We start from the raw sequence: 27,677 nt of genomic DNA, 5'->3' as shown, positions 1-27,677 counted from the left end.
TGCTAAGTGGGATAATTAAAATATCTCCTCAGTAGGGTACTGTGTGGAATACATGCATGATCACAGAAAAGTTCTTAGAACAACAACCTGAACAATGACTGAGCACTGTAAATGCTCAGTAAATAAAATGTAGGCCATTATTATGATTTCACATAAAAAGAAAGCTTTAAGGAGGTTTTCTCTAATTGTTTAATTTAGGGTAATTCAATTACTCCACTGGACCGTAGCTTCCACAAATGCTAATTTTTAATGAATCATTACTTGGTTTTTTTTTGGTTTGTTGCCCAACATCATACACACAGTGGGTAAATTGTATGGCATGTGAATTACATCTCAATAAAGCTGTTTTTTAAAATCACATGCAATATAGTCTATGTTAAAATTAAAGTGAATCTTGACAATCATGAATCTCAGTGTACCTCTGGGTTTTTTGCTAAAACCCACAGTACAAAATACTCTTTACATTTTGATTCAGAAGATACATATATTCGTAGATATGTTAACATATAAGTAACTGAAGCTCTCAGAGGGCATCTATATAAGCACACAAAAAAATCATGTGTTTCTAAAAGAAGTATAAAGAAATGTCAGAGAAACTCACAAAATAGTTTCAAATGTTCCACACACTGGTTCTTAACTTAGGTTGCATAAGCATTGTGAATTGTATTGGAAATAGTTGGTTACCAGTAACTGCTGAAAGTACCAAGGTTTGGATGGATGCACTTGCTTTAGAACAAACTTGAATAAAGATTATCCCATAAATATCCCACGCCCACTCACATTCCAATATAATTTCTTTCATGGGGACTTTTTTTTTTAAGGGTGGAGTTACAACTAGGATGGCAGAAATTGTACCTGACTGCAGAGTCCTTGAGACCATATAGCAAAAGGAATCATACTCATTACACATTGCTGTGCAAATAAGGCCGAGAACCACTATTTAGAAGTGATTCTTTGACTTCATGGCTCTGGGTGCACTGTGTACAATTTACGATGTCTTGCTTCGTGTTTAGGCACCACAGCCTCTAGCAACCATAAATCAGATCTTCGAAGAAACACATTCCTATTATATCACGAAATTCGACTAGCAGAGCAACTTGCTATTTATACTTACGGGTTCCACGAACTCAAACTTCTTCCTTTCTTGGATTTCCTGAAGCTTACACACGTATTCAAGAGACAGTTCGTAAAAGTGTTGCCGGTTCTGTTCCACTTGGATATCTGCCTATGTTAAAATAACAGAGGCCAGTCAAATTAGAGATGGTTCGGAGTGCAACTCTTTGCCCGAGGTCTGCAAACCTACAGTCCATGGGCCAAATATATAGCCTGCTGCCTGTTATTCTAAATGAAGCGGTACTGGACCAGCGCCAGGACTACTCCTTTACGCATCTTCCATGTAGACTTCCCGCTACAACAGCTGACTTGAGTAGTTGCAACAGGGACCTCGTGATCTTCAAAAGTCGAAAATATTTACTAACCGATTCCCTGCAGAAATAGTTTGCAAACCCCTGCTCTCTGTGATGAGACTGACCCCGAAGGACTGAAGATCAAACAGTAAAAGGCACTTCATGAAAAACCTACCCAACCACAACTGACACCCAAGGTGGAACCGCACGTGTAGAATCCAAATTACATAAACATTATCTCCATTAACAAATCGCCTAAGAATGAAGTGGCCTGGGAAGGAGGGCTGAGCAAATTCCAGTCGCCACAGCTCTCAGGAGTGAAGGCAAACAGGTGAGGAAGTGGCGGCATCATCTCAAGAACTTGGCTCTTGCAGAGAGGCCTGGGCTGGAAGCCCATCTGCAGGCAGTCACGCTCCTAAGTCCTCACCATGTCCTGTCCCCTGGGAGGGAACAGGCACCAGATGGTCAGGAGACTATTCCAAAGGAAGGTTCCAGCTTCTCTTGCCTAAGTAGAAGGGAATTGAGACAGGGGATGGCTAAACAGAGGAACAGTAGAGAGACCTCTGGTCCTCAGAACTGTTCTTACAAGGCATCTTGTATTTCCTAACTCGGCTAATTTTATGTCCAGAAGTATTTATCTGGACATTTCTCCAAAGAGGCCATATCTAAGCACAGAGAAAGATGCTCAACATCACTTATCATTAGGGAAATAGAAATCAAAACCACAAGGTACCACCTCACAGTTATCAAAAACAAAAAATATCAGAAAATAATCCAAAAAACCCTATCTCCCCCCCACCAAAATAAAAAACAAAAAAAACCCCAGAAAAATAACAAGTATTGGTGAAGATGTGGAGAAACTGAAACTTTGTGCACTGCTGGTGGGAATGTAAAATGATGCAGCTATGGAAAACAGTATGGCAGTTCTCTAAAAAAAAAATTAAAAATAGAATGACCATATGATCCTGCAATTCCATTTCTGGGTATATACTCACAAAAACTGCAAGCAGGGACTCAAAGAGATTCTTGCACACACACATTCACAGCAGTATTATTCACAACAGCTAAAGGGTAGAAGCAACCAAAGTGTCCACCGACAGATGAAGGCATAAACAAAATGTGGCCTACAAAGATAATGGAATATTATTCAGCCACAGAATGCAAGGAAATTCTGGCACCTGCTACAACACGGATGAACCCTGAGGACATTATGCTAAGTGAAATGAGCCAGTCACAAAAGGACAGATGCTGTATGATTTACCTTATATAAGGTACCCGGAACAGTGAGATTCATAGAGACAGGAAGTAGGACAGTGGTCGCGCGGAGCTGGGAGCACAAGGGGGCTGGGGAGTTAGTGTTTAATGGGCACAGAGTTTCAGTATCTTAGGTTGAAAGGGCTCTGGAGCTGGAATGTGGCGGTTATTGACAACAGTGTGACTGTACTTAATGACACTGAATGAACTGCATGCCTGAACTTGGTTAAAATCATGCTTTGTTGTGTATATTTTACCACAACAAAAAGTTTTTAATTTGGGGGAGAAAAAGTATTTATCTAACAGGTATTAATTTTTTTGGCATCATATCCTTTTTTAATTAATGTTTAACTATAATAAGAGTGTTTGTTACTAAGCCAAAATGAGAATTTCTACCTAACACTCATAAAAATCATGATTTTTTTATGCCTCTAATATCCAGAGATGGAGAGTTCAGCCACTAGCAGTTAACAGACACAACTCCCAGGAAAACCAATGTGAGAGTGTTGAGTATTTAATAAAATGGAGATAGGAAGGTTAAGGGTTGATTTTTCATGTTATTGTTACTGGGAAATGTCCTTCAAGAAAATGACACCAGGGTCAGATTTACCAAGGTGGTTTTTTAATTTAATTTTAGTGGATTCTCTTGCCTGGTTGTGCTAATGCAATTACCCCGGCATGGCAGGTCAGCTTCTATCCACAGCTTCCTAACGTTCTGGGTGTTCAGAACCACTGTGCCAGGTGCAGTGTGATCAATCACAAGAACCCCTGGGATGGCCCTTAACCCATAATTTACAACGATGCCACAGACATCCAAATTATACCTAGCCGCACCGTCCTTTAGCCCTGACTCAGTCTAAAAGGCAATCACTATATATGTGATGTATGAAAAAGTGTACATGGTCTTTGTCCCAGGTTCCTGGCACAAATCTCCTAAAACCCTTGGAATTTCCTAAGCGAGAGAAGTGTCTCTAGTCATTTGTAAGGAGCCCCTTTTGAGAACGCTTGAGTTTATGCTAATGAGGTGACTTAGGGTAGGGCTCCAAGATAGCACTAATTAGAGGGTTGGAACTTTCAGCTCTACCCACCCATTTCCGGGAAGACAAGAGCACTACAAATTAAGCTCTATAACAACTCTTGAACAAGAGTTCATGAGCTTCCAGGTTGGTGATGTAAAAACTTAATAAACGGAAAACTCACCAGAAGGGGGAGCTCACATGGCTTCAGACCATCGCAGAGCCCAACAAGAAGAAAGACCACTCTTCTTTCCTGGCTAGGACCCAGCCCAAGAAAAAGCCAGGGACTCTTTACTATAGCCCTCTCAACTCTCTTTCCCTCTCAACGAAAGTGTTCTCCTTCCCTTGCCGTGCAGAAACTTGCCCTTGGTTCCCCATGGTTGCAGACCCTAAACTGCAATTCTCTGCTGATCCCGAATAAACCCTTCTTTGCTGGAGAAATACCTAGCAGACTATTTATTTCAGGTTAACAGGAAACACATCCACTTGCCTAGAGAGTGACGTACCCCAGTTCCATGGGGACAGAAGTTTCTGCACTTGGGACCCTTCCAGACCCCGCCCTGTGCAACTCTTCATCTGGCTGTTCATCCGTATCCTCTATATTATCTGTTATAATAAACTGCTAAACTTAACTACATGTTTCTGAGTTCTGTGAGCCACTCTAGCAAGGAAGGGGTCATAGGAACCTCTTATTTGTAGCCAGTCAGAAGCACAGGTAACAACCAGGACTTGGGACTGATGTCGTAAGTGAGGTAGTCTTTTTTTTTTTTTTAACTGAATTACAGTTGATTTACAAGGTGTTAGTTTCTGGTGTACAGCAATGTAATTCAGTTATACACACATACACATTCTTTTTCATATTCTTTTCCATTATGGTTTATTACAGGATATTGAATATAATTCCTTGTGCTATGCAGTAGGACCTTGTTGTTTATCCGTTCTATTGATAATAGTTTGCATCTGCTAGTCAGAAGTGGGGCAGTCTTGTCCGACTGAGCCCTTAACCTGTTGGATCTGATGCTGTCTCTAGGTAGTGTCAGAGTTGAGTCAGTTGCTTGGTGGTGTTGGAAAACACACATTTGGACTATACTTTTTACTACACCAAGCAAAAGTCATTTTTTTTAAACAAACATACAATTTCAATTTGATTATCATCTCATTTCTGACCATTCCTGCTGTTAATATGCATAAAGGAAGTAGATCACTCACACAAAGATATTCAAAGGATCTATTTCTCTGGTCCTATTTACTGAAACATAATTATTTGACGACTCAGTGTCAACTTAAAAAAAATGTACAACATGCAATCTGTGAGTTCAGTTTGATTTGGGGCAAAACGAGGACTATAGCCCTGGAGCAGTTAGTTCCTCAGAGCTAGGCTAGTGACTTAATCCTTGTAGAGACAGGTGGCAACTGCCAATTTTTAATTGGCATCAGGAAACAAAAATATACTTCAAAAATCAGCAGTCATGGAATGTTCTCGAATATCCAATTCTTGTTCTAGTACAAATATTAATTAGAATTTCGGGTTGTGATGGAGGCAGAAGCCATTGTGCCCAATAAACAGAGCTACAGGTCAAGGTACTAATAGAATTACTAAAATTGCCAGCCTGGTGTCTGCCATAATTTCCTCCTGTTATTTTCATTGGAAACAAGAGGAAAGAATAGATAACAAGTTTCTATGCCTTTGTTCAGTACCAGTCTCAGCAACCTTTATTAATCTCTTGAGCACCTCAATTTACTGAAGATTAGCAATGTATTAGCCACTGCCAAAAGTAACCAAAATCCAAATCTAACCTTTTTCCCACTGAACAGCATCCCCCTTCTTACGGCCTTCACGCCTGCAATGGAAAGCTAGGTCAAGTGGGAGTCCGTATGTTTGTAAAGAGCAAACAGAGCAAGACAGCCAAGAATATGTAATTTAAGTGAAACTAAAATGATTCTCCTTGAGGGTCTCTTCAAATTTCCCATCTGGAGTTTAATTATCTTTGGGAATGATGAAACTGTCGAAGTCCTAGCTCACAATCTTCACGCTTGTTCATTGGGTAAATATTTATTAAGTGCCTATTCCCTGACAAGTCTTATTCTAGGCATTGAGGACAGAGTGCTGAACAGAACACAGCTGTTGCCTGCAAGGAGCTTACATCCTATGGGAAGAAGCCATGTAACAACGGACTATGTAGTGAGTCAAATGTCTGTCAGAGTATGAAAAAAAAAATAAAGGAGAGTAAGGGGGACACTCTAAATAAGATGGCTGGAAAACTTCTCTAGTAAGGAGAAGTCTGAGTGGAGAGTATTTGGAAGACTATTTGAAGGAGTGAGGCATGCAGATCTGGCAGAAGGATGAACAAAGCACAGGCCCTCAGCATGGAACCAAGCCAGAGCAAGGCAGCCATGTGGGTGTGAGGGCAGACGGGGTGGGCCCAGGGCCTCTAAGGGGAGCTGTTAGGAGTATCTAGAGAAAAAGAGCAACATGAAGGCTCACTCCACTGTTGTACAGAAAATAAACTGTAGGGATATCCTGGTGAAAGCAGGGTGGCCTTTGCAGTAATCTGTGCGAGAGATGCCCGGGTGACAGGGGTGGGGAGTCAGGAGAACTGGCCATATTCCGAGAATATTCTGAAGCTAAAGAAGACATAGGTTGATGGTCTAGATGTGGGGTGAGAGCGAAAGGGCCAAGACTGACTTTACAGACTTTGCCTAAACAACAGGTAGAATGATACCCCATTAGATAGTGAGGTGGAGATGGAAATTGACCCGGCGCATGAAAATCCCTTCAGGATACCTGGAAACAGAGATCAGGGGAGAAGAGAGGTAGAAAACTGCTAGCATAAAGAGAGCCTCTAAGAGCAACAGCTGTCATTTCAAAAATGACAGAGGGTAGGAGATGAGGGAACACACGTAACAAGTGAATGGTTTCCTACATAATATGGAAGAGGAGAGAATGGAGCCCTACCCACAGTATTGGAGTGAGGATTAAATGGTACAAAAGGGCCGTTCTCTTTCATAGAACGTCAAATGCCATCTAAACGTCCGTCAAAAGTACTAGCGAGACAAAAGAAAACGTGACGTGTAGGCAATGTCAAAATAACCCCGCCACACACACACACAAACTCACACACACACACACACACACACACACACACACAGAGTTTGCAACTAAATCTGTGACATTTAAACATAACCCAGGTTTATTCTACAATGTTGTCATTTTGATGATATTTCACTAAGTGTATATTATAGTGGCACATCATGCCTGGATTCCTTATGTGTTTAAAAATAAACAAATGGAAGAAAAAAAAAAATCACACTTTTGTGGGATGAGTCAAGATCCATACAGCTGCAAACAGCATTATGTTTAAGGAAAGCATATGTTCCAAATTGTAAACAACTGAGTTTCCATTCAAGTGTGTGAGTGAGGAAAAACAAGTGGCAGGGGATTTAAGAAACAGAAAGAGAAACTGAGAGACAAGATATAAATTCCTTTCTCCTTACACACAGCTCCCTCCAAAAACAAAAAAATGAGTCTATTAACACAAGTAAAACAGATGCTCTCTTTCCAATGAAGGTGAAAACTCCTGAGTCTTCAGTGTTAAGTAAGATTAATGCTGCCTTCACATAAAAGCCAAATGGTGTAGGAGCTTATTCAATTCACTTCTTCAAGAAATCTTGAAAGCCAATTAATGAATCGATTCCTGAAAATAATATATCTGTTCTCAGTTACGCTGGTTAAAATGATTGTTCCTGTGAAAATATATTCAGAACCAAAACTTTTAATACTATGAATCCACACTGCATTAATCACTCTAAGAGGTCTTATTTTATATCTTGTTCCAAAAGAGCTCTTTTCTTCATGGTGATACCTGGTCATTTTTTTCACCTCTAAAATCCTAGATGAAATGTTTTCAAAAGAAAAGCACAGTTTTTTAAAAAAAGACATGCACTGATTACTGAATTTTAGAAACAAGTTAACAGAAAAATAAAAACAATACCTCTTGTAAATGTGAGTCTTTCTTTTTTGCTGATAAATTCAAATGTTTATCAATTACACTATAGTTCTTTTCTGTCTCTTTGTCAAACTTCTTTTTTTCTTCCTACAAATCAGAAAAACATAGACAACTGTGATTAAAAAAGGGGGGAAAAGGCATACACATAGTTAATCCACTGGGAAACTCAAAATATGAAAAATATCCGAAAATAAAAGAAAGTACCACGAAGTGTGAAGGAGTTATCTGGAAAATCTATCTGCACCCAGGCCATACTGCTTATTACTCATCAAGACAGTGTTAGGATTGAAGAGTCACTTATTTTTTCTTTTTTTCCTTTAATGGGCTTTTTTCCAAGCCTGTTATTTTTCAACTCTTCATACTTATCAGTGTTTGGAATTAATGCCATTCACTTGTCCTTCCATTCAAAAAAAATACATTTTTAAGATGAACACATAATAAGAACATAAAGCTTAAAAAAGCAAACTTGCTACAGTACAGATTTTGGCATAGAAATGGAATTCACTTAAAACTGAGTAAGTTTTGATCTACATTAAAAAAAAATCATCATCATCACCACTGGGGCAGTAGGGAACATCTTAAAAGATCTTCCCCAATTGTCCAGTATGAATATCACAATAAAATCCTCTGACCAGGAATGTCATCTACTTACCCAAACCTTAGGGGTGATTTCTTTAACACTGTCTAGAATACGTAGCAATAGGTCGACAAGGCCTAAAATAATACTGACATACTTGTACCAAGATCCTTTGGTTAACATTACAAACATTTCTCAGGCACTGCCTAGAAACAGCCTTTGCTTTCCTTTTGCTAGAGTAGCTTCTTTTAATTTTTTAAAATTTTTTTTTCAAATTTTTATTGGAGTATACTTGATTTACAATGCTGTGTTATTTTCAGGTGTACAGCAAAGTGAATCAGTTATACATATACATATATCCATTCTTTTTTTTAGATTCTTTTCCCATATAGGTCATTATAGAGTACTGAATAGAGTTCCCTGTGCATTTTTATCTTTTTATTTTTTTAAATACATCTTTATTGGAGTATAATTCCTTCACAATGCTGTGTTAGTTTCTGTTGTACAACAAAGTAAATGAGCCATATGCATACATAGATCCCCATATCCCCTCCCTCTTGAGCCTCCCTCCCACCCTCTCTATCTCACAAGGAACCAAATTTTTTTAAGGCAGCGAAGACAGAGTATCTCCCCAACACTGCTTGCCAAAGGTAAGTAGATTTTTCATAAACATTTCGGAGCACCAATGAGCACACGCAATGTCCTCATGCTGTCAAAATGTTTCCATTAACTTCAAACTCTCACCAACTCTCCAAGGCCTCCTGAAAAGGAACATTCCCTTCCCTATTTTCCAACTTCTGTTTTCTAGGTCAAAAATAATGGATTCTCCCAGCCTTTTCTGGCATGATCTTTTCCCTATTAAGCAAAAGGAGTAAATAAAGCACAAAAATTCTGTTTCTTCACATTTATTATCATTTTCTCACTCCACGGGACTACAAACTGTTGTGAGAAGCCAGGAAGGGAGCTCTGCCAGCCCACCTAAAGACCCTAAATTAATCCCCGTACTAATGGAAGAGACAGACTTGGGAACTGATATTTCTTCCCATTTCTACTCAAAGTTTAATTACCAACTAGCTGCACATCTTTTTTGGGGGGGGAGGGGAACACCTAACAATACAGAACCTTAGTTTTCCTACTGAAAAGATCAGGGATTTGGTTTTGAACTAGTTCATTCTTAGATCCAATCCTAAAATTCTGTGATCCTACGGTTCGCCTATGTATGAGAATAGTCAAACTTTTGTTGAAACAGAAGCACTTTTTTTCTTTATGCCCTAGGCCTAATTTACAACTATTTTTTTAAAAAGCTTAAGGCATTAATACTACATGGTTACTCTCTTTTCTGCTTTTCATTATGACATGCTTCCTGAACGATTTTAATGACTAACAGAAAATAAACTAAAAAGAACATATGGCCACTACTTCAAAATCTCCACTATTTTTAAAAGTTCATATTGCAGAGCATGCACTGGATTAGGTGTCAGAGACGCAGGTTCTAGCAGCCACGCATTGTTCTGTGACACTGCCCCAGGGTCACAGCATTCTCTGAGCATCAGTTTCTCAGGTTTAAATGAGACAGGAGTGGAGGTGACACAGCTGCATTTACCGCAAGTACGCTGCAAAGCGAGATCATGTGGTTAAACGTGCTCACTATCTTTGCAGATTAGTACTTACCAGAGAATACCGAAAACATTTTTACTCCTTTGATTTCATCTGAATCACAGAAGGGGACAAAGGATGCAATGATGTTAAAGTCAGCAGTCAAAACACCCCAGCACACGCAGCAGTAGTGGGGTATGTAAATTAGCATGTGGGTTAGGTTGGGAATGAAAGAAAATGGTTCTATCAAGGCTCTGTGAAGAAAGAATTTAGCCAAGAAACAACATCACGCCCACCAATTAGAGTGGAAATACAATTGTTCGTACTTCGTATGGTATTATACAAACGCTACTGTGTTTCGTTTTTGAATCTTAAGACTCAGATAATTGTTTCTCCTTGCATTTCTTCTCAAGGTCACTATAGAATATTCTGTTTCTTTGTACTCCTATGACTTTTGGCACTTAAATAATATGAATTTTAAAAGGGATTGTGTTCAAGCAGCATTCAATAAAGAATGGAGCCTTTTTTCTTCAACACTGCAATATAGGATACACATATATGTATGTGTGTGTGTGTGTATATATATATACATATATATATAATAAATTGAACAATATGAGACAAAAGGCTCTATCAAGGATCAAATTAATACAATGAAAACTTTTGTATGAAACAGCATTACTCAAGTGAGTCTGAGTCAAGCTGGAAGTAAAACTCAGTAAGGAAAGGTGGAGGCAAAGGCAGATCAGGTGGCCCACATCTATTCTAGAGAGGCAGGCAGGCAGCCATAATAGAGCTCCTGCAGATTTCTGCCATGTGGAAATATAAGCCCAGTACACAGGCCATGTCTTCTGATTTTTCTGGAACAGCTGGAAAACCCAGTGATTTTTAAATGGTGGCAACAAAAAAATTTTTTTTTTCAGTTTTAACATGAGTAAGCCAAACAAAATGTTTACAAGTTCAAGATGACTCATGGGAAGTCAGCTTGTAATGTTATAAAATCACACATGCAAAAACAACAACAACAAAAAACAGTGAAGAAGAGATATTACTTAAAACAGCATAATTAGTCAAATAAGATGTACACGGTGTAAATGGTAGAGGGACTTAATAAACCTAAGAAACAAAACATAAATAATCAGATAGATAGATAGATATATATATATATATATATATATATATATATATATATAAAGGTTTCATCACAAATCACTGGATAAAAAAATATTACTCAACCAATGGTGTGGGTATAACTGGTTAACTAGCTGGAAATAAAAAGAGAACCATGTCTCAAATCAAAATTAATTCCAGATGGACTGAAAGAGTCACAAGTAAAAAATGAAGCCAAAAAAGAGTATTTTCAATCAGATCTCAGAACAGAGAAGGAACTTCTGAGCAAAAGAGAAATGGAAGAAGCCATAAGAACTTCTAGATATCAAAAATACACAATAAATAAGGTAAAAGGCAAACAACAGGCAGGGAGAAGATACAATTAATATGGAAGAAAAGAGGTAAACGTTCCTAACACATAAAACACTCTTTATTGAGCAAGTTTTTGCTCAAATCACACATTACACTTCCAAGGAAAAATGAGTAAAGAACATACAAAGAATTCACAAAAGTTTGAACACACCTGTGAACTGTCCACATTTCTGCAGGGTACTAGAATTTGTTGTTTTGTTTTAGAAGAAGGGGAAATTTTTGAGTTACCGGGTAACTTTCTTTTTTAAATATTTTTGGTATTTTACAAATTTTCTAGGATGAGGAAATGAAAAGACTTATTTTCAAACTACAAACAGTAAATAATAAGGCCTGACTAGTCTAGACAGGAGCTTAAATACTTTCTTAGAGATTCCAACTCCTTCTCCCTCTTTATTTAAATAAAAAGGTGGGGGGTAACACTGCACATACAAGAAACAAGATTCACAGCACATACAACACACTCGGCAGGAGCACTTTTTCCTGTATATCCAGGCCAACCAGAGCTTTGCAATCCCTGTTCTGCTTCCCTGGTCCACCAACACCCTACAGCCCAGGGTGTTGGAAATTCAGCCTTTACCCCCAAACCAGGCGGTGGAAATGCCACCTCTTCCATGAAGCACTCCTTGTCTCCTCCAGTGGGGGGACAGCCGCCTCCCTCAACTCCTGCACCAATGTCACCTGCCCTCCTTGACACTTCATTTGCCCTACCCAACCCCCACCCCCTTTTGCCTTTAAGCTCCTTCAGCCTCTCCACGGCAACGAGAATTCAGCCTTTACCTGCACACCCAGTAGGCGCCCAGGAGACATCGGTCAGAGGATGTGGGAAGGGAGAAGCCTATAGCACAGCGACACCGACCCTGACAAAGTGCCACCGCTGGTTCCGGTGCCGTTGCTCTCAAGTCACCTATCCATCACCTTAGCACCATCTGGCCAGGGGGAGTCACAAGCCACAGTGCTTGAACCCGGCACACACAGAGGGGACAAAAACCTGCGCAGTTCTTTTTGGCAAGCTGATATGGAGCAAGTCACAAAGGGGATCCTAAAAGAGCTGCAACTGTGTATACGCCAGGCCCTGCACTAGACCCCAGAAATATGTTATCAAATGCACTGAAGCCTCGCGAAAACCTTCAGAGACCGGTGTCCTAAGTCTCGTTTTAAAGATCAGGAAACAGGCTTAGAGGCCTTAAGTGACTTGCCCCAAATCACAGAGCTACTTAAGGGGCAGAAGTAGGATTCCAAACGAGGGAGAATCGGGTCTTCCTGAAAGACTTTCCTGGCGCTCCAAAGCCAAGATGATAGGACACCTACAGAGCACCGTTACTCGTATTTAGAGCACTTTTCACAGTGCATTTTTATTGCCTTTTTTTTTTTTTGGACATCACCCACACAGACTTGCCAATTTCTTAAAGGCCGACCAGTGTTTTAATTCATAGTTGTATATCCCAAGGCCTCTGGCACTGTGCCATATGATAGGCCTGATAAGGTTGTTATTACTAAAAATGAAAGAAATGTGATTAAATCACATTTTTTCTGCTCTATCAAACATAATTTGAGAAATTATTCAAATAAATTTGCTTTTTTACCCACATTTTGCAGTCATTTACAGAATCTCAGGAAGTTGATTTTTATTAAACATTTAGTCGTTAGGCATAGTCTTGAAAAGAAATACAAAGGAAATATGGGGTGAGAGTCTGGTAATGGCTGAGCTACTAGGGTATAATTTATGAAATAAACATTTTTTAAGCCTTCTGGTTAAACCTTTTATTCTATTGAATAAAACAGTAATTGGCTCTTTGCAAAAGAGCATTTGAATAGGCTCTATAAATTATCAATATCATTTCGTTGTATCCGTTTGATATTTGCATTGCTGCCCCTTTCAGAGAAAGCAATTTTAAATTCTCCCACTGTAACTCTTACCAAGCTCTAGTATTTCTTGGAGTTTGTACACAATGCACTTGGCTCCGATGTTGTCTGGTGCCTGTATTAGTTTCCTGTGGCTAAACTGACATTTAATGAGCAATGGTTACCAACAAAATGTTATGCAGATACTTAGGAATAAGTGACAAGCTTCTGGGGAAGGGAAAAGAGCTTCCGTGGAAGTAAAGCTAAGAGAGGCCGTGAGGAAAACTCTGAATTGATGGGACACAGCACAGAACGACTGTGTCCTGCAGTGGGAAATGGGGCTCTTTAAACAGAGACAAGAACCGGGCAGGCACATGAGAAAATGCGGCAGAACCTACAGGACGGAGGTTGAAGGCCAAACCAAACAGACGTGACTGACAGGGAACATATCCAAATAGAAGCGAAACAGCAGAAAAGACGACCTGGGGGCTCCTAAAAAATCCAGTTTACAAAAGCCACCTAGCAGTTTCGATTATGTTAAAAACACAAATTAAACATGTCACTGGGATGCTGGAAACTGAAGAAGTAAAAGGAACTGAAAGAGCTTGCATATAAAAGCGAAAGACAGGACCATCCCAGATGGGAAAAAGGAGAAGGGAAAGAAAAGATAAACATTTTGACAAGGGTACCTAAAAAATTCTGCTGCGGTCAACTTTTAAAGACTTTTGTCTTTCTCTCCCCACATGAAAACTGCTTCATGGTATTTAAAAAAAGATCTTTAACCTAAGAGAATTAAGTTATTTTTAAGTATCCCACGTAAGTAAATAAACCACTGGAACAAGAGCGTGTGCTTTTCAAGACAGGATTGGTGTTTAGAAAGCATAACTGGAGAAAATCATCAAATATCCAGGTTATAAACCCTTTCCTGGTTCTTCTAGAACAGAAAAACAGTAAAATTGGTTTATTTATTAAATACGTTATAGTAAGACAGAGTGGAGGCTGGTAGAAAATAAAGAAATAAGCATAGGTTTTTCTCTTAAAGATTTAACAATCTAATGAGAAAAACAGATGCTTATATATCACTATATAACCTAGAAAACTACCTTTCTCTACTGTTTAATATACAAAACTACCAGTAAAAAAAGGCTTCTCCCAGGTAACATCAATAGGTGTGACAGCCAACACACACACTGTACTGAACAAGAATGTAGGATACACCCTTCATAAACCTGAAGCCTGAAAAACAACGAAGAAAGAAAGAAATGGGGGACTTCCCTGGCAGCCCAGTGGTTAAGACTCTGCGCTTCCACTGCAGGGGGCACGGTTCGATCCCTGGTCAGAGAACTGAGATCCTGCATGCCATGAGGTGCAGCGGAAGGGAGGTGAGGGGAGAAAATTTTTTTAATAATAATAAAAAGAAAGAAAGAAATGGGACTTCAGGATAGAATTTGGCCATTAAACCGCTCAATAGACAAAGTATTAAAATAATTTAACCTTTTAATATGGCAATTTATTTTGCAAGCTGCTTTGCAGGCTATACAGTTAGTTAAGCCTTGAACAATGCAGGGGTTAGGGACACCAACCTAGGAGCAGTTGAAAATCCGAGTATAACTTACAGTCAGTCCTCAATATAGGCGGTTCCACATCCGTGGATTCAACCAACCATGGATCTTGTAGTACTGTAGTATTTACTAGTGAAAAATATCCATGTATAAGTGGACCCACACAGTTCAAACCTGAGTTGTTCAAGGGTCAACCACACTTTGAACAGGCACAACATGAGAAGCTGGGCAAATCTGGGGAGGAGAAGGAGTCAGTAGAAAACTCAAGGCCAGAAATTTCTAAAAACCCAGTAGGTAAATAAAAAGGAAATATATCTATTAATTAAGTCACATTCATTTTTCACTTACATAATATAACCCTTATCCTTCCCGACCATCATCCAAGTAAAATAAGAAAAATAAGAAATGTTTACATTCAGTACCTGCCATGAAATGTTCAAAGAGAAAGAACCAAGATTATTCAAGCTTTAAGACAGCCTATGAAGATCAGAGAAAACAGAATCATAAAACTGCAAAATAGAGCAGTCAGATCCCCAGCCTGTCATCTTACAGGTAAGAAACTAAAGCCAATTACTTGCCCAAGGTCACAGATGTGAAGCCAGACCTCCAATGTCCTGCTACAAAGCCAGCAGACACAAACCAGCTTCATGTAGCTCAGCAAACACAAACCAGCTTCATGTAGCTCAGCAAACAATTCCAGGAAGAGGACTTGGGGGGTACCCCCACTGACCTCCCCTCAAAACACAGCTCTTCATTAAAAACCGTAAAATATCATGCCAAAAAGAAGTGTCTAATATGTTAACAGGTCACTTAAAGGAGAACTGAGTCTATAAATAGCAGCTAAAAAGCTGGCTCTCTCTGGACCCATTTGTATAGCTATGGCCATGGAGACCACAATGTTTATTCGTAGAAAAGGATTTTAATAGTTTGTTTACAAAGATAAAGAAAAAAAAAAAACCTCACATCACCAATGCATGGGGGAAAAAAATACAAACATAAAACCTCTCTTCCCTGCCTAAAACTGATGTTATTCCCTTCTCCTTAGGCCAAGCCAAAAATGGTCAACAACACAGAAACGCTACTTTTTCTCCCTCAAGTACCTGCACAACATTCAAGAGAGGCTGGTGGAAATTACTTCTCTGAGTTAATTTCAAAGCTTATTAGTTAGCAGATGTTAGAAGTTGCTAAATACATCCCAGGCTCCCAGGGGCAAAGTCACTGCATTATTCCCAGAGATCCTGGCTACATCCCAGAGCTCTGAGCACAGAGTCTGTAGTTCACTCACCTTTGAATCCCCAGCACCCATAACAATGTTGGCACATAACAGAAGCTCAATAAATTTGTGTTAAATTGAAGGAAATACATCCCAATACAGTAAGCCCCCTACGTACAAATGAGTTGCGTTCCAAGAGTGCATTCGTAAGTCCAATTTGTTCGTACGTCCAACAAAGTTAGCCTAGGTACCCAACTAACACAATTGGCTATATAATACTGTACTGTAATAGGTTTATAACACTTTTCACACAAATAATACATAAAAAACAAACAAAGAAAATAAAGAAAACATTTTTAATTTTACAGCACAGTAATCTTACAGACACGTCAACTAACTTAACATGACTGGACATACGAACGCACGTTCGGATCTTTGAAAGTTTGCAACTTGAAGGTTCGTATGTAGAGGACTTACTGTAACCGAATATTCTCTTTCTAGTTTCATTGGCATGCTGGTGTAGCAGCATTTCTAATCTTAAACCCTAGTATAATGCTACACTCTGCCATCGAGCTGAGGCGGGCATGGAAATCACTGCCCTTCCGACAGAGATAAGATGTTTCTATACAGAGTAAACGTGTTGTTTGCTTAAAGATATTTTTAAAACCCTACATGGAAAGGTGAAGCCAAAGATGATTACGAGAGGTTTTACCATCCAGTCCAGGTGTTTCTGTTTTGTTTTCAATTTCCTATTCCCCCAAAGGGGACAAAGCACATTTGAAACATAAAACAACAGGTGGTGGACTCCAACATCTCCTTCAAAGCTGCTAAATGTGAACCGAGTGTACACTCAAGCAGCAGAGGTGTCTACATTTGCTGTTTACAAGTGTGCTCAAATTAGACACAAACCTTGACGGCTCCAAGTTGCTCTTTTCTGAATTTTTCTAACGGTTTAATCAGGGTTTCGGTGACACTTAATGCCTAGAGGACAAGAGTGATAACAGAAGAGCAGAGTGTTAGGTTTCCAAAAAGGAAAAAGTGAATCTTTCATTTCCCTCTTCCACCCCACCCAGAAACAAAATGAACCACACACTGAACTGCTTTATCTCACCCTGCCAATGCGACCATTAAATCACTTCTAAATTTATTAACACACCAGATCTCCATAAATATTTTCAGGGAAGAGGAGGTGCGGCCAAGTGCCAGGGAAATGTGCGACCTAGCCCCAACACAGCCCTTTCTTCAGGGAAATAGCAAGAGGGTTGGCTTCAAACAACAAAGGGGTCTATCACACTCATTAACAGAACACTTCTGTTTGAAGGTTTTTTTTTTTTTCTCCCACTGCTCAGAAATTTAAAAGTCGATGACATTCCATTATTAGTGATCAGACTACATAATGTAGAGGGCTAGGTTTGTGGCTACAAGTTTAAATGTCCCAGGACAGCCCTTCATCACTGACAATTCCTCATGAGGATTTAGGCTATGCTAGCAAAGCAGAGTCACTGGGGCTCAGGACAGTCAGTCACCCAAATATTCGGAGGGCTGGCAAGGTCACCATGACAGGAACCACACACAGACCCCACCCACAACCTCACTCATTTTTATACTGGCTCGTTTGGGGCTTCTCATTTTAAGACAGGATCTACATATCACTTATATGTGGAATCTAAAAAAAGACAACAGGGACTTCCCTGGTGGTCCAGGGGCTAAGACTCCACGCTCCCAAAGCAGGGGGGCCCGGGTTCAATCTCTGGCTGGGGAACTAGATTCCACATGCCGCAACTAAGAGTCCACATGCCACAACTAAGACGCATATCAGCCAAAATGAATACATTAAATAAATAAATATTCAAAAATAAAACAAGGTATAAGGATATACTGTACAATATGAGGAATACAGCCAATATTTTTTAATAACTATAAATGGAGGATAACCTTTAAAAATTATGAATCTATTATAAGAGACAAAGAAGGACATTACATAATGATCAAGGGATCAATCCAAGAAGAAGATATAACAATTGTAAATATTTATGCACCCAACATAGGAGCACCCCAACGCATAAGGCAAATGCCAACAGCCATAAAATGGGAAATCAACAGTAACACAATCATAGTAAGGGACTTTAACACCCCACTTTCGCCAAGGGACAGATCATCCAAAATGAAAATAAATAAGGAAACACAAGCTTTAAATGACACAATAAACAAGATGGACTTAACTGATATTTATAGGACATTCCATCCAAAAACAAAAGAATACGCTTTTTTCTCAAGTGCTCATGGGACATTCTCCAGGATAGATCATATCTTGGGTCACAAATCAAGCACTGGTAAATTTAAGAAAATTGAAATCATATCAAGTATCTTTTCTGACCACAACACTATGAGACTAGATATCAATTACAGGAAAAAAATCTGCAAAAAATACAAACACATGGAGGCTAAACAACACACTACTAAATAACCAAGAGATTACTGAAGAAATCAAAGAGGAAATCAAAAAATACCTAAAAACAAATGACAATGAAAACACGACGACCCAAAACCTATGGGATACAGCAAAAGCAGTTCTAAGAGGGACGTTTATAGCAATACAATCCTACCTCAAGAAACAAGAAACATCTCAAACAACCTAACCTTTTACCTAAAGCAATTAGAGAAAGAACAAATAAAGCCCAAAGTTAGCAGAAGGAAAGAAATCATAAAGATCAGAACAGAAATAAATGAAAAACAAATGAAGGAAACAATAGCAAAGATCAATAAAACTAAAAGCTGGTTCTTTGAGAAGATACACAAAATTGATAAACCATTAGCCAGACTCATCAAGAAAAAAAGGGAGAAGACTCAAATCAATAGAATTAGAAATGAAAAAGGAGAAATAACAACTGACACTGCAGAAATACAAAGGATCATGAGAGAGTACTACAACCAACTCTCTGCCAATAAAATGGACAACCGGGAAGAAATGGACAAATTCTTAGAAAAGCACAACCTTCTGACACTGAACCAGGAAGAAATAGAAAATATAAACAGACCAATCAAAACACTGAAAATGAGACTGTGAATAAAAATCTGCCAACAAACAAAAGCCTAGGACCAGATGGCTTCACAGGTGAATTCTTTCAAACATTTAGAGAAGAGCTAACACCTATCCTTCTCCAACTCCTCCAAAATACAGCAGAGGGAGGAACACTCCCAAACTCATTCTATGAGGCCACCATCACCCTGATACCAAATCCAAACAAAGATGTCACAAAGAAAGAAAACTACAGGTCAATATCACTGATAAACACAGACGCAAACATCCTCAACAAAATACTAGCAAACAGAATCCAGCAGCACATTAAAAGGATCATACACCATGATCAAGTGGGGTTTATCTCAAGAATGCAAGGATCCTTCAATATATGCAAATCAATCAATGTGATACACCATATTAAAAACTGAAGGATAGAAACCATATGATCATCTCAATAGATGCAGAAAAAGCTTTCGAGAAAATTCAACACCCATTATGATAAAAACACTCCAGAAAGTGGGCATAGAGGGAACTTACCTCAACATAATAAATGCCATATATGACAAACCCACAGCCAACATCGTTCTCAATGGGGAAAAACTGAAACCACTTCCTCTAAGATCAGGAACAAGACAAGGTTGCCCATTCTCACCACTAGTATTCAACATAGTTTTGGAAGTTTTAGCCACAGCAATCAGAGAAGAAAAAGAAATAAAAGGAATCCAAATTGGAAAAGAAGAAGTAAAGCTGTCACTGTTTGGAGATGACATGATACTATACACAGAGAATCCTAAGGATGCTACCAGAAAACTACTAGAGCTAATCAATAAATTTGGTAGGGTAGCAGGATACAAAATTAATGCACAGAAATCTCTTACATTCCTATACACTAATGATGAAACATCTGAAATAGAAATTAAGGGAACACTCCCATTTCCTACTGCAACAATAAGAATAAAATACCTAGGAATGAACCAACCTACGGAGACAAAAGACCTGTATGCAGAAAAAACTGTAAGACACTGATGAAAGAAATTAAAGATGATACAGATAGAGAGATACACTACATTCTTGGATTGGAAGAATCAACATTGTGAAAATGACTATACTACCCAAAGCAATCTACAGATTCAATGCAATCCCTCTGAAACAAGCAATGGCATTTTTCACAGAACTAGAACAAAAATGTTCACAATTTGTATGGAAACACAAAAGACCCCGAATAGCCCAAGCAATCTTGAGAAAGAAAAACGGAGCTGGAGGAATCAGGCGCCCAGACTTCAGACTATATTACAAAGCTACAGTAATCAAGACAGTATGGTACTGGCAGAAAAACAGAAATATAGATCAATGGAACAGGAGAGAAAGCCAGAGATAAACCCACGCACATATGGTCACCTTATTTTTGATAAAGGAGGCAAGAATGTACAATGGAGAAAAGACTAGCCTCTTCAATAAGTGGTGCTGGGAAAATTGGACAGCTACATGTAAAAGAATGAAATTAGAACACTCCCTAACACCATACACTAAAATAAACTCAAAATGGATTAAAGACCTAAAGAGGAAAACATAGGCAGAACACTCTATGACATAAATGACAGCAAGATCCTTTTTGACCCCCCTCCTAGAGAAATGGAAATAAAAACAAAAATAAACAAATGGGACCTAATGAAACTTAAAAGCTTTTGCACAGCAAAGGAAACCATAAAAAGACGAAGAGACAACCCTCAGAATGGGAGAAAATATTTTCAAATGAAGCAACTGACAAAGGATTAATCTCCAAAATTTACAAGCAGCTCATGCAGCTCAATATCAAAAAAAACAAACAACCCAATCCAAAAATGGGCAGAAGACCTAAATAGAGATTTCTCCAAAGAAGATATACAGATTGCCAACAAACACATGAAAGAATGCTCAACATCACTAATCATTAGAGAAATGCAAATCAAAACTACAATGAGGTATCAACTCATACCAGTCAGAATGGCCATCATCAAAAAATCTATAAATAATAAATGCTGGAGAGGATGTGGAGAAAACAGAACCCTCTTGCACTGTTGGTGGGAATGTGAATTGATACAGCCACTATGGAGAACAGTATGGATGTTCCTTAAAAAACTAAAAATAGAACTACCCATGACCCAGCAATCCCACTACTGGGCATATACCCTGAGAAAACCATAATTCAAAAAGAGTCATGTACCACAATGTTCATTGCAGCTCTGTTTACAATAGCCAGGACATGGAAGGAACCTATGTGTCCATCAACAGATGAACGGATAAAGAATATGTGGTACATATATACAATGGAATATTACTCAGCCATTAAAAGAAACGAAATTGAGTTATTTGTAGTGAGGTGGATGAACCTAGAGTCTGTCATACAGAGTGAAGTAAGTCAGAAAGAGAAAAACAAATACCGTATGCTAACACACATATATGGAATTAAAAAAAAAAAAAAGGCTCTAAAGAATCTAGGGGTAGGACAGGAATAAAGACACAGACGTAGAGAATGGACTTGAGGACACAGGTAGGGGGAAGCATAAGCTGGGACGAAGTGAGAGAGTGGCATGGACATATATACACTACCAAATGTAAAATAGATAGCTAGTGGGAAGCAGCTACATAGCACAGGGAGATCAGCTCAGTGCTTTGTGACCACCTAGAGGAGTGGGAGAGGGAGGGTGGGAGGGAGACACAAGAGGGAGGAGATATGGGGATATATGTTTATGTATAGCTGATTCACTTTGTTATAAACAGAATCTAACACACCACTGTAAAGCAATTAGAGTCCAATAAGATGTTATAAAAACTTGTGAATCACTATATTGCACACCTGTAACTTACATAATACTGTACATAAACTATACTTTGATTTAAAATTTTTTAATAAAAATAAAAAATAAAATAAAAAAAGAATCTACAACAAACAATGCTGAAAATGCACACAGAAGGGAATATTTACCTAAGGAGAATGCATTTAACCACAATGTGCTGGTGAGTAGTAGTGTTCTCACCATTTCCAGAAGGATTCAGAATAGAAAAGCAAACCTCAAAACACTTGACAACAATGTGCCATCCCTCTTGTTACAAAAAAGGCCCCCAAAAATCCAAGCTTAAAATTACAGAAAAAAATAAGTGACTTACAACAGGAAAGGATTCTTCATTTAACCCTAGGCTCCTCTGCAGTGTTTCATTATGGAAGGGTTTCTCCCAAAGAGACCATTCATCCAGTGAGATGCGGAATCCTCAAAAAAATGATCCTGTCCACACTCGAGATGCCCAGAGCTTGCTTAAACTCTCTTCCCCAGGCCAGCCACTGGACTTCACTCACTCCAGCCCTGAAAATTTGTTACTTAAGTATCAAAGAGTTGAGGCAACAGACTGAATTAAAAGCAATCACTAGTCAATGGAAAGGGATCATCTTCAAAATACGATAATTTTATCCTCTTCATATTGTAGGCCATGTGACCTGCAACAAGGGCAAACCAAAGAGCAGAGCAGGGACACAGCAGCACACGCCAGGAATCCTGACGACTCGAAACGATATGGAATGCCCCAAGGTCCACCTGGGAAAGCGGATGAGAGGCTCTGCCATACATTTTCAAGGTGATCCAACTGACACACAACACCTCAAAATAATTTAAAGCTCACTTCCCTCAGCACCAGTATCATCTCCTCGGTATCCACACCTGGACCTAGCCTACTAGCGGTCCTGAATAAACCCACATATGATCGTCCATGGAGGCTGGATGAAGCAAGACAGGGGTTTAACTGTGTGAGCTGCAGAGAAATTAAAGAATGAATGAGATCTCAGCAATATCCATGGAAAGGAGGGAGAAAGGGGCAGACTGGAGTTGGTTTATAAATAAAAGGTGAGGACATTTGTGGGAACGACCCTTCTTCAAAAGGACGGCCACGAAGGACAGAATCAAAAGAAGACAATGGTTGAAACAGAACATGAGGTAAAGTGAAGTGAAGGCAGATTTTTTTTTTTTAAGAAGATCGGTACTTGAAAGAAACCCACACAACATTACAACATTGCAAAGCAATTATACTCCAATAAAGATGTAAAAAAAAAGATGACAGCACATCTCCATGCCCATGCGAAGACTCCAGAAAAGATGGTTCAAAGTCTCTAACGTGGGAGGAGACGGAATGCTGACCAGTCACAGGAGGAGAGATCCCGCCTGCCCCTGTAATAGGAAGCAAGGAGAAAGCAACGGCCCATTCAAATGGGTTTGTAGATTTCACGAACAGGAGCTGAAGGAGTTGCTACCAGATGGTTATTTTTTCCGAGAAGTACAAGGCAAGGTCAGTTCTCAAGATTTGAGGCGTGCGGAAAAGTCTGAATAAAGCGGAGCATGAAGGAAGGAATCATTACAAACAGGGAGGAGAGCACTTCCTGGGCTGAAGGCCCTTTGAGAGAGGTGAGCAGGAGTTTACGAGGACATCCATTGGGCTTTGTGAGACTGTCTCTAGCAAGGCAGGGAGAAGGTGAGCAGTTAAGATTCACCTGCGGTAAGAGTATGCCCGAGAGATGTAAGCCCATCAGCGTAACATGATGTGGTGTGCACAGTGTGGGTGAGAACAGGAAGCTGCCTGGGTGAGAGAACACTTCCTGAGGGGATAATGCAGACCTGAGCCTGAAACAGGGCACAGGAGTTCTCCAGGCAAAGGATAAGAGTAAAAGAAAGGTCCTCCATGAGAGAGGGGAAAACAGCATTTCCAGTGCACGGAAGTACCAGCAATTCAGCATCACTAAAGCCCCTGAAGAAGTCAGGAAGCAGGGTAGGAGGTGGACGAGATCCGATGGGCTCCAGTGGCCACCAGAACAGGACCCAGAGATGCTCAGTCAGGGCTAGATGTGGGCATCAACAACATGGGTACACGAAGACCTTTTAAAATTCAAATCCTGAAACTCCATACTCTGGAGTAAACACTGTCGTTCACAAAAGGACCAGGCCACAAAGATTCCACATGAGCAATTTTATATTTGTCCTTCACTTGGAGAATTTGATGCAATATTTGTCTGACTTCCAAGGGCTAGCACTAGTGTAGACAAAAAATATAAGGAGTTTCCACTTTACCATTGGCAGGTCAATAAGCCTATTTCCAAAACAAGGAAAACAGTAGTTGTGACAGGCACCACTATAATGCAATTCTTTAATAAAAAATGTTTTCGTTTTTTAAAAAATTTTTTATTTAAAATTATCATTTTCCTTCTTTAACAAAGTCTGATTATGTAATTTCTGAATTGAACCCTAGGCATTCTATTCAAGGACAAAATCATGAAGTAGCTGGTAAATGCTTCAGAGTAAGGCAATGTAGATTGAACAACAAAGATGGTTTTCTTCTTTTTCTCAAAATAGAGACTCCATGAAATCTCTCAGTTCCTTTTATAAGTTCACAGAAGTGCTATATAATATTTGCTAGTAATAAGTGTATGGAAGTTTTCTAATGCCAAAACATGACTCTTCTTCCCCAGAGATAAATGCATACCAACTTTAGGGACTACACCTAAAACTCTAAGACAATTTCTGGTGGGGAAGGTTTCCAAATTTGAAAGAGACAGCTGCAGTAATAGTATGGAGAAGAGCTTTCAAATACTAACACATTAAAAATCAATCAGATAATTTAGAGAGAGAAAGCAAATTTAGAATGTGATTTTTTATAACCACACATATAAGACTATATAACTATATTTTTTCCCATAAAATACTTGAACCAGCCACAAAAAAAAGTCATAAGAAGCCTTGCTAATGCGCCTTGGAAAGAGTTTTGGATAGTCTTGTATCTACATGAACATAAAACATGTTAATGAATCAGTTGGTCTCACCTTAGAGCAGGGGTCAGCCAACTTTTTCTACAGAAGGCCAGGTAGTAAATAATTTAGGCTTTGAGTCATACAGCCTCAGTTTCCAACTACTCAACTCTGCTATTTCAGCACAAAAGCAGTCATACATAGTGTATCAATGAGTATAGCTGTGGTCCACCAAAATTTCATTTATAAAATAGGTGAGGTGGGTTTGGCCCATGGGCCATGGTTGACTCAACCCTGCCTGAGAGAATTATCTTGAGAATCACAGCATAAGATGTTCTTTTTACTCTTATATGTTTGTATATTTTTTAAATGTACGTTTGCAAGGCACCAAAAGTTGGGAGGGAAGGTTGAATGCTGGATGAGAATCACAGCTCAAGTAGCTCTCGACCTAAAAAGGATTCAAAAGTGGTGCCATAGAATTTGCCTGAGATAAGCAATCAACCAGGTTTCAGTCTTGAAAGGCAAATGCTTAAGTGTAAAAGGTATCTTAACAACAGCTCATGTGAATTTAATAGTGGACTTTTAACAGGGGCCGTAGCCCCTAAAAATTTGAGTTGACTGAAAGTTCAGCATGAACTAAAGTAGTCATAAATTGTCCTAGAAGATAATGAACACATACATAGGTTACATACATTGTTCAAATCCAAACAAGGTAATCATACAACTGTGTCCTGTAAAATCAGAACCTATCTCGACAGTATGGTCACCATATTTTAAGAGAGACATTCTCTAACTGAGGCAAAGCAGGAATGTGAGATGAGAAGGCTAAAAACGTTTAGAAGGAACAGGTTTAAAAAAAAAAAAATCAGAGGTGTTTAATGAGACTGGGGAGGAAGAGAACATTTAGAGGGAACATGATGAAAGCTGTCTTCAAATATTTAAAAGGGTACCACATAAGAGAAGGAAAAATCATTTTGATTTGCTTGAAGAGGACAAAACCAGGTCTAACGAGGAGAAGCTACAGAGCAGGTTTGGGTTCGCCATCAAGAGGAATTCAGTACAAATTACAATGGACCCAGCAAGGTAGTGTGACACCTCCCCACCCACCGCTCCTTCCATATCAACAAGTAGAAGCAAGTGACGGGCGTCCAGAGACAGAGTCACAGATTCCTGCACTGAGAGGAAGTTGGCCGAGGGAACCTCTGAGGTCCTACCCATCTCTCTGATTCTGGGATTCCACGTGAGTTGGGAGAGGCAGAAACGCAAACTACATTTCAATGCTGCCTTATGATGGCAAACCACAGAATCCATCAAAACTTCACAATCCAAAGTAAAAGAACAAGCTTATTATATAACAGTCTGAAGGATTAAATTTTTTCCCACTGGTAGAGTCTGAAACCCCTTTTTGTAAGACATTTGGATATGAGAGCTTAAATGTCTAAAAAGGAAAGAACAGATAGGGTAGTATCTTTACCTACCCCTACAGTTTAAGCCAAAGCTGAGAATCTCTTGACAATACTAGTTGACCGGAAGAGAATCAGACTCTACTGGGGGGAGAAACCACTGCCGCTACTTCAAATTTCCCTCACGTTTGAGATCAAAGGCCAAGTTCTGATGTATTGATACATTCTAAAGAGAATGGGGCTTAGGACCAGAAACCCATATTCAGTAAAAAGGCAACAAAGGCAGAACTGCGTCCTAGGACATCTTTAGTAATTTTTTTCAAGTCTCAGTCCAGGTCAAACAATGAATAAACCAGCAGAAGCACGACATCCTGCCTTCCTCATCACTCAGCACTAATAAGGACAGACTGAGTCTAATGAAACAGAAGGAATTATGTCCATTCCCCACGGCCCTCGTTATTTTAAGCCTGGATTCCATGTGTTCTTGACCCCAAAGGAATGCATAATCTGACAGCAAAGGAGAATTTCCACAATTTTCTCCCATGACCGTCCAGAGACTTCCCATTTCATTAGACTGAAGCGAAAACTCGACTTTCCAATTCCAACGTCAAGAACAGCAGCAAAGAAACCATTCGGCAAAGACATATTTCTTATTTTTCCTTGAAACAGAACCTTGAGAAAGGATGTCAAGGAACTCTCATACATATCTGAACATAAGGAATATTCTTCCCAAACTTGTCCCTTAGGAAAAAAGGGACTTAGCCCTATATAAGAATTCTTACACTCTCCTGAAGGAGTGCACTCCCCATTATTTTGATGAACAAAGAATTGTTTGAGGAATCTTAGCCTAAAACGGCCCCAATCACATCTAGTTTCAGCTGCTTAGAGCTCACAAACAGGTCTGGGTTACAAACACGAGGGGAAGCTAAGAAATTTAAGAGATTTATTTATCATTCAGGAGATGACCTCAAGTAAGTCAGTAATATTACTGAACACTTTTAAGTGGTCAGTAATATCATAAAAACCGCTCTAAAAAAACAAGCTAAGTAGTTGCATTAAGAAAGTCATGAATGTACATATATGTATAACTGAATCACTTTGCTGTATAGCAGAAATTAACACAACGTTGTAAATCAACTAGACTTCAATAAAGTAAATTTTTTAAAAAAGATACGTCTCAGGGATAATTTTTTTTTAATTTTATTTATTTATTTATTTTTATTTTTATGACTGTGTTGGGTCTTCGTTTCTGTGCGAGGGCTTTCTCTAGTTGTGGCAAGTGGGGGCCACTCTTCATCGCAGATGCGCGGGTCTCTCACTATCACGGCCTCTCTTGTTGCGGAGCAGAGGCTCCAGACGCGCAGGCTCAGTAGTTGTGGCTCACGGGCCCAGCTGCTCTGTGGCATGTGGGATCTTCCCAGACCAGGGCTCGAACCCATGTCCCCTGCATTGGCAGGCGGATTCTTAACCACTGCGCCACCAGGGAAGCCCCCAGGGATAATTTTTTTTTAACTGAGACTGTCCAAATGTGCT

General features: G+C 39.3%; 1 protein-coding gene across 4 annotated transcripts in view; it reads right to left on the bottom strand.

Annotated features, from left to right (window-relative positions):
* ARHGAP10 (Rho GTPase activating protein 10) overlaps positions 1–27,677 on the bottom strand; it is a 328,794-nt gene that overhangs the window by 203,974 nt on the left and 97,143 nt on the right. For 3 of the 4 annotated variants that reach the window (XM_059922584.1, XM_059922586.1, XM_059922587.1), the window contains exons 4-6: positions 16,865–16,936; positions 7,669–7,770; positions 1,115–1,225 (exon numbers count right to left, since the gene is read on the bottom strand). In XM_059922584.1, the coding sequence (XP_059778567.1) occupies positions 1,115–1,225; positions 7,669–7,770; positions 16,865–16,936 (285 nt within the window). The remainder of the gene's footprint in view (positions 1–1,114; positions 1,226–7,668; positions 7,771–16,864; positions 16,937–27,677) is intronic. The other variant, XM_059922585.1, reaches the window with a different exon arrangement.

Source organism: Balaenoptera ricei, chromosome 5 (assembly GCF_028023285.1).
Source record: "Balaenoptera ricei isolate mBalRic1 chromosome 5, mBalRic1.hap2, whole genome shotgun sequence".
Taxonomy (NCBI): domain Eukaryota; kingdom Metazoa; phylum Chordata; class Mammalia; order Artiodactyla; family Balaenopteridae; genus Balaenoptera; species Balaenoptera ricei.
The sequence above is the reverse complement of the archived record's forward strand: the minus strand, read 5'-3'. Positions and strand labels throughout refer to the sequence as shown.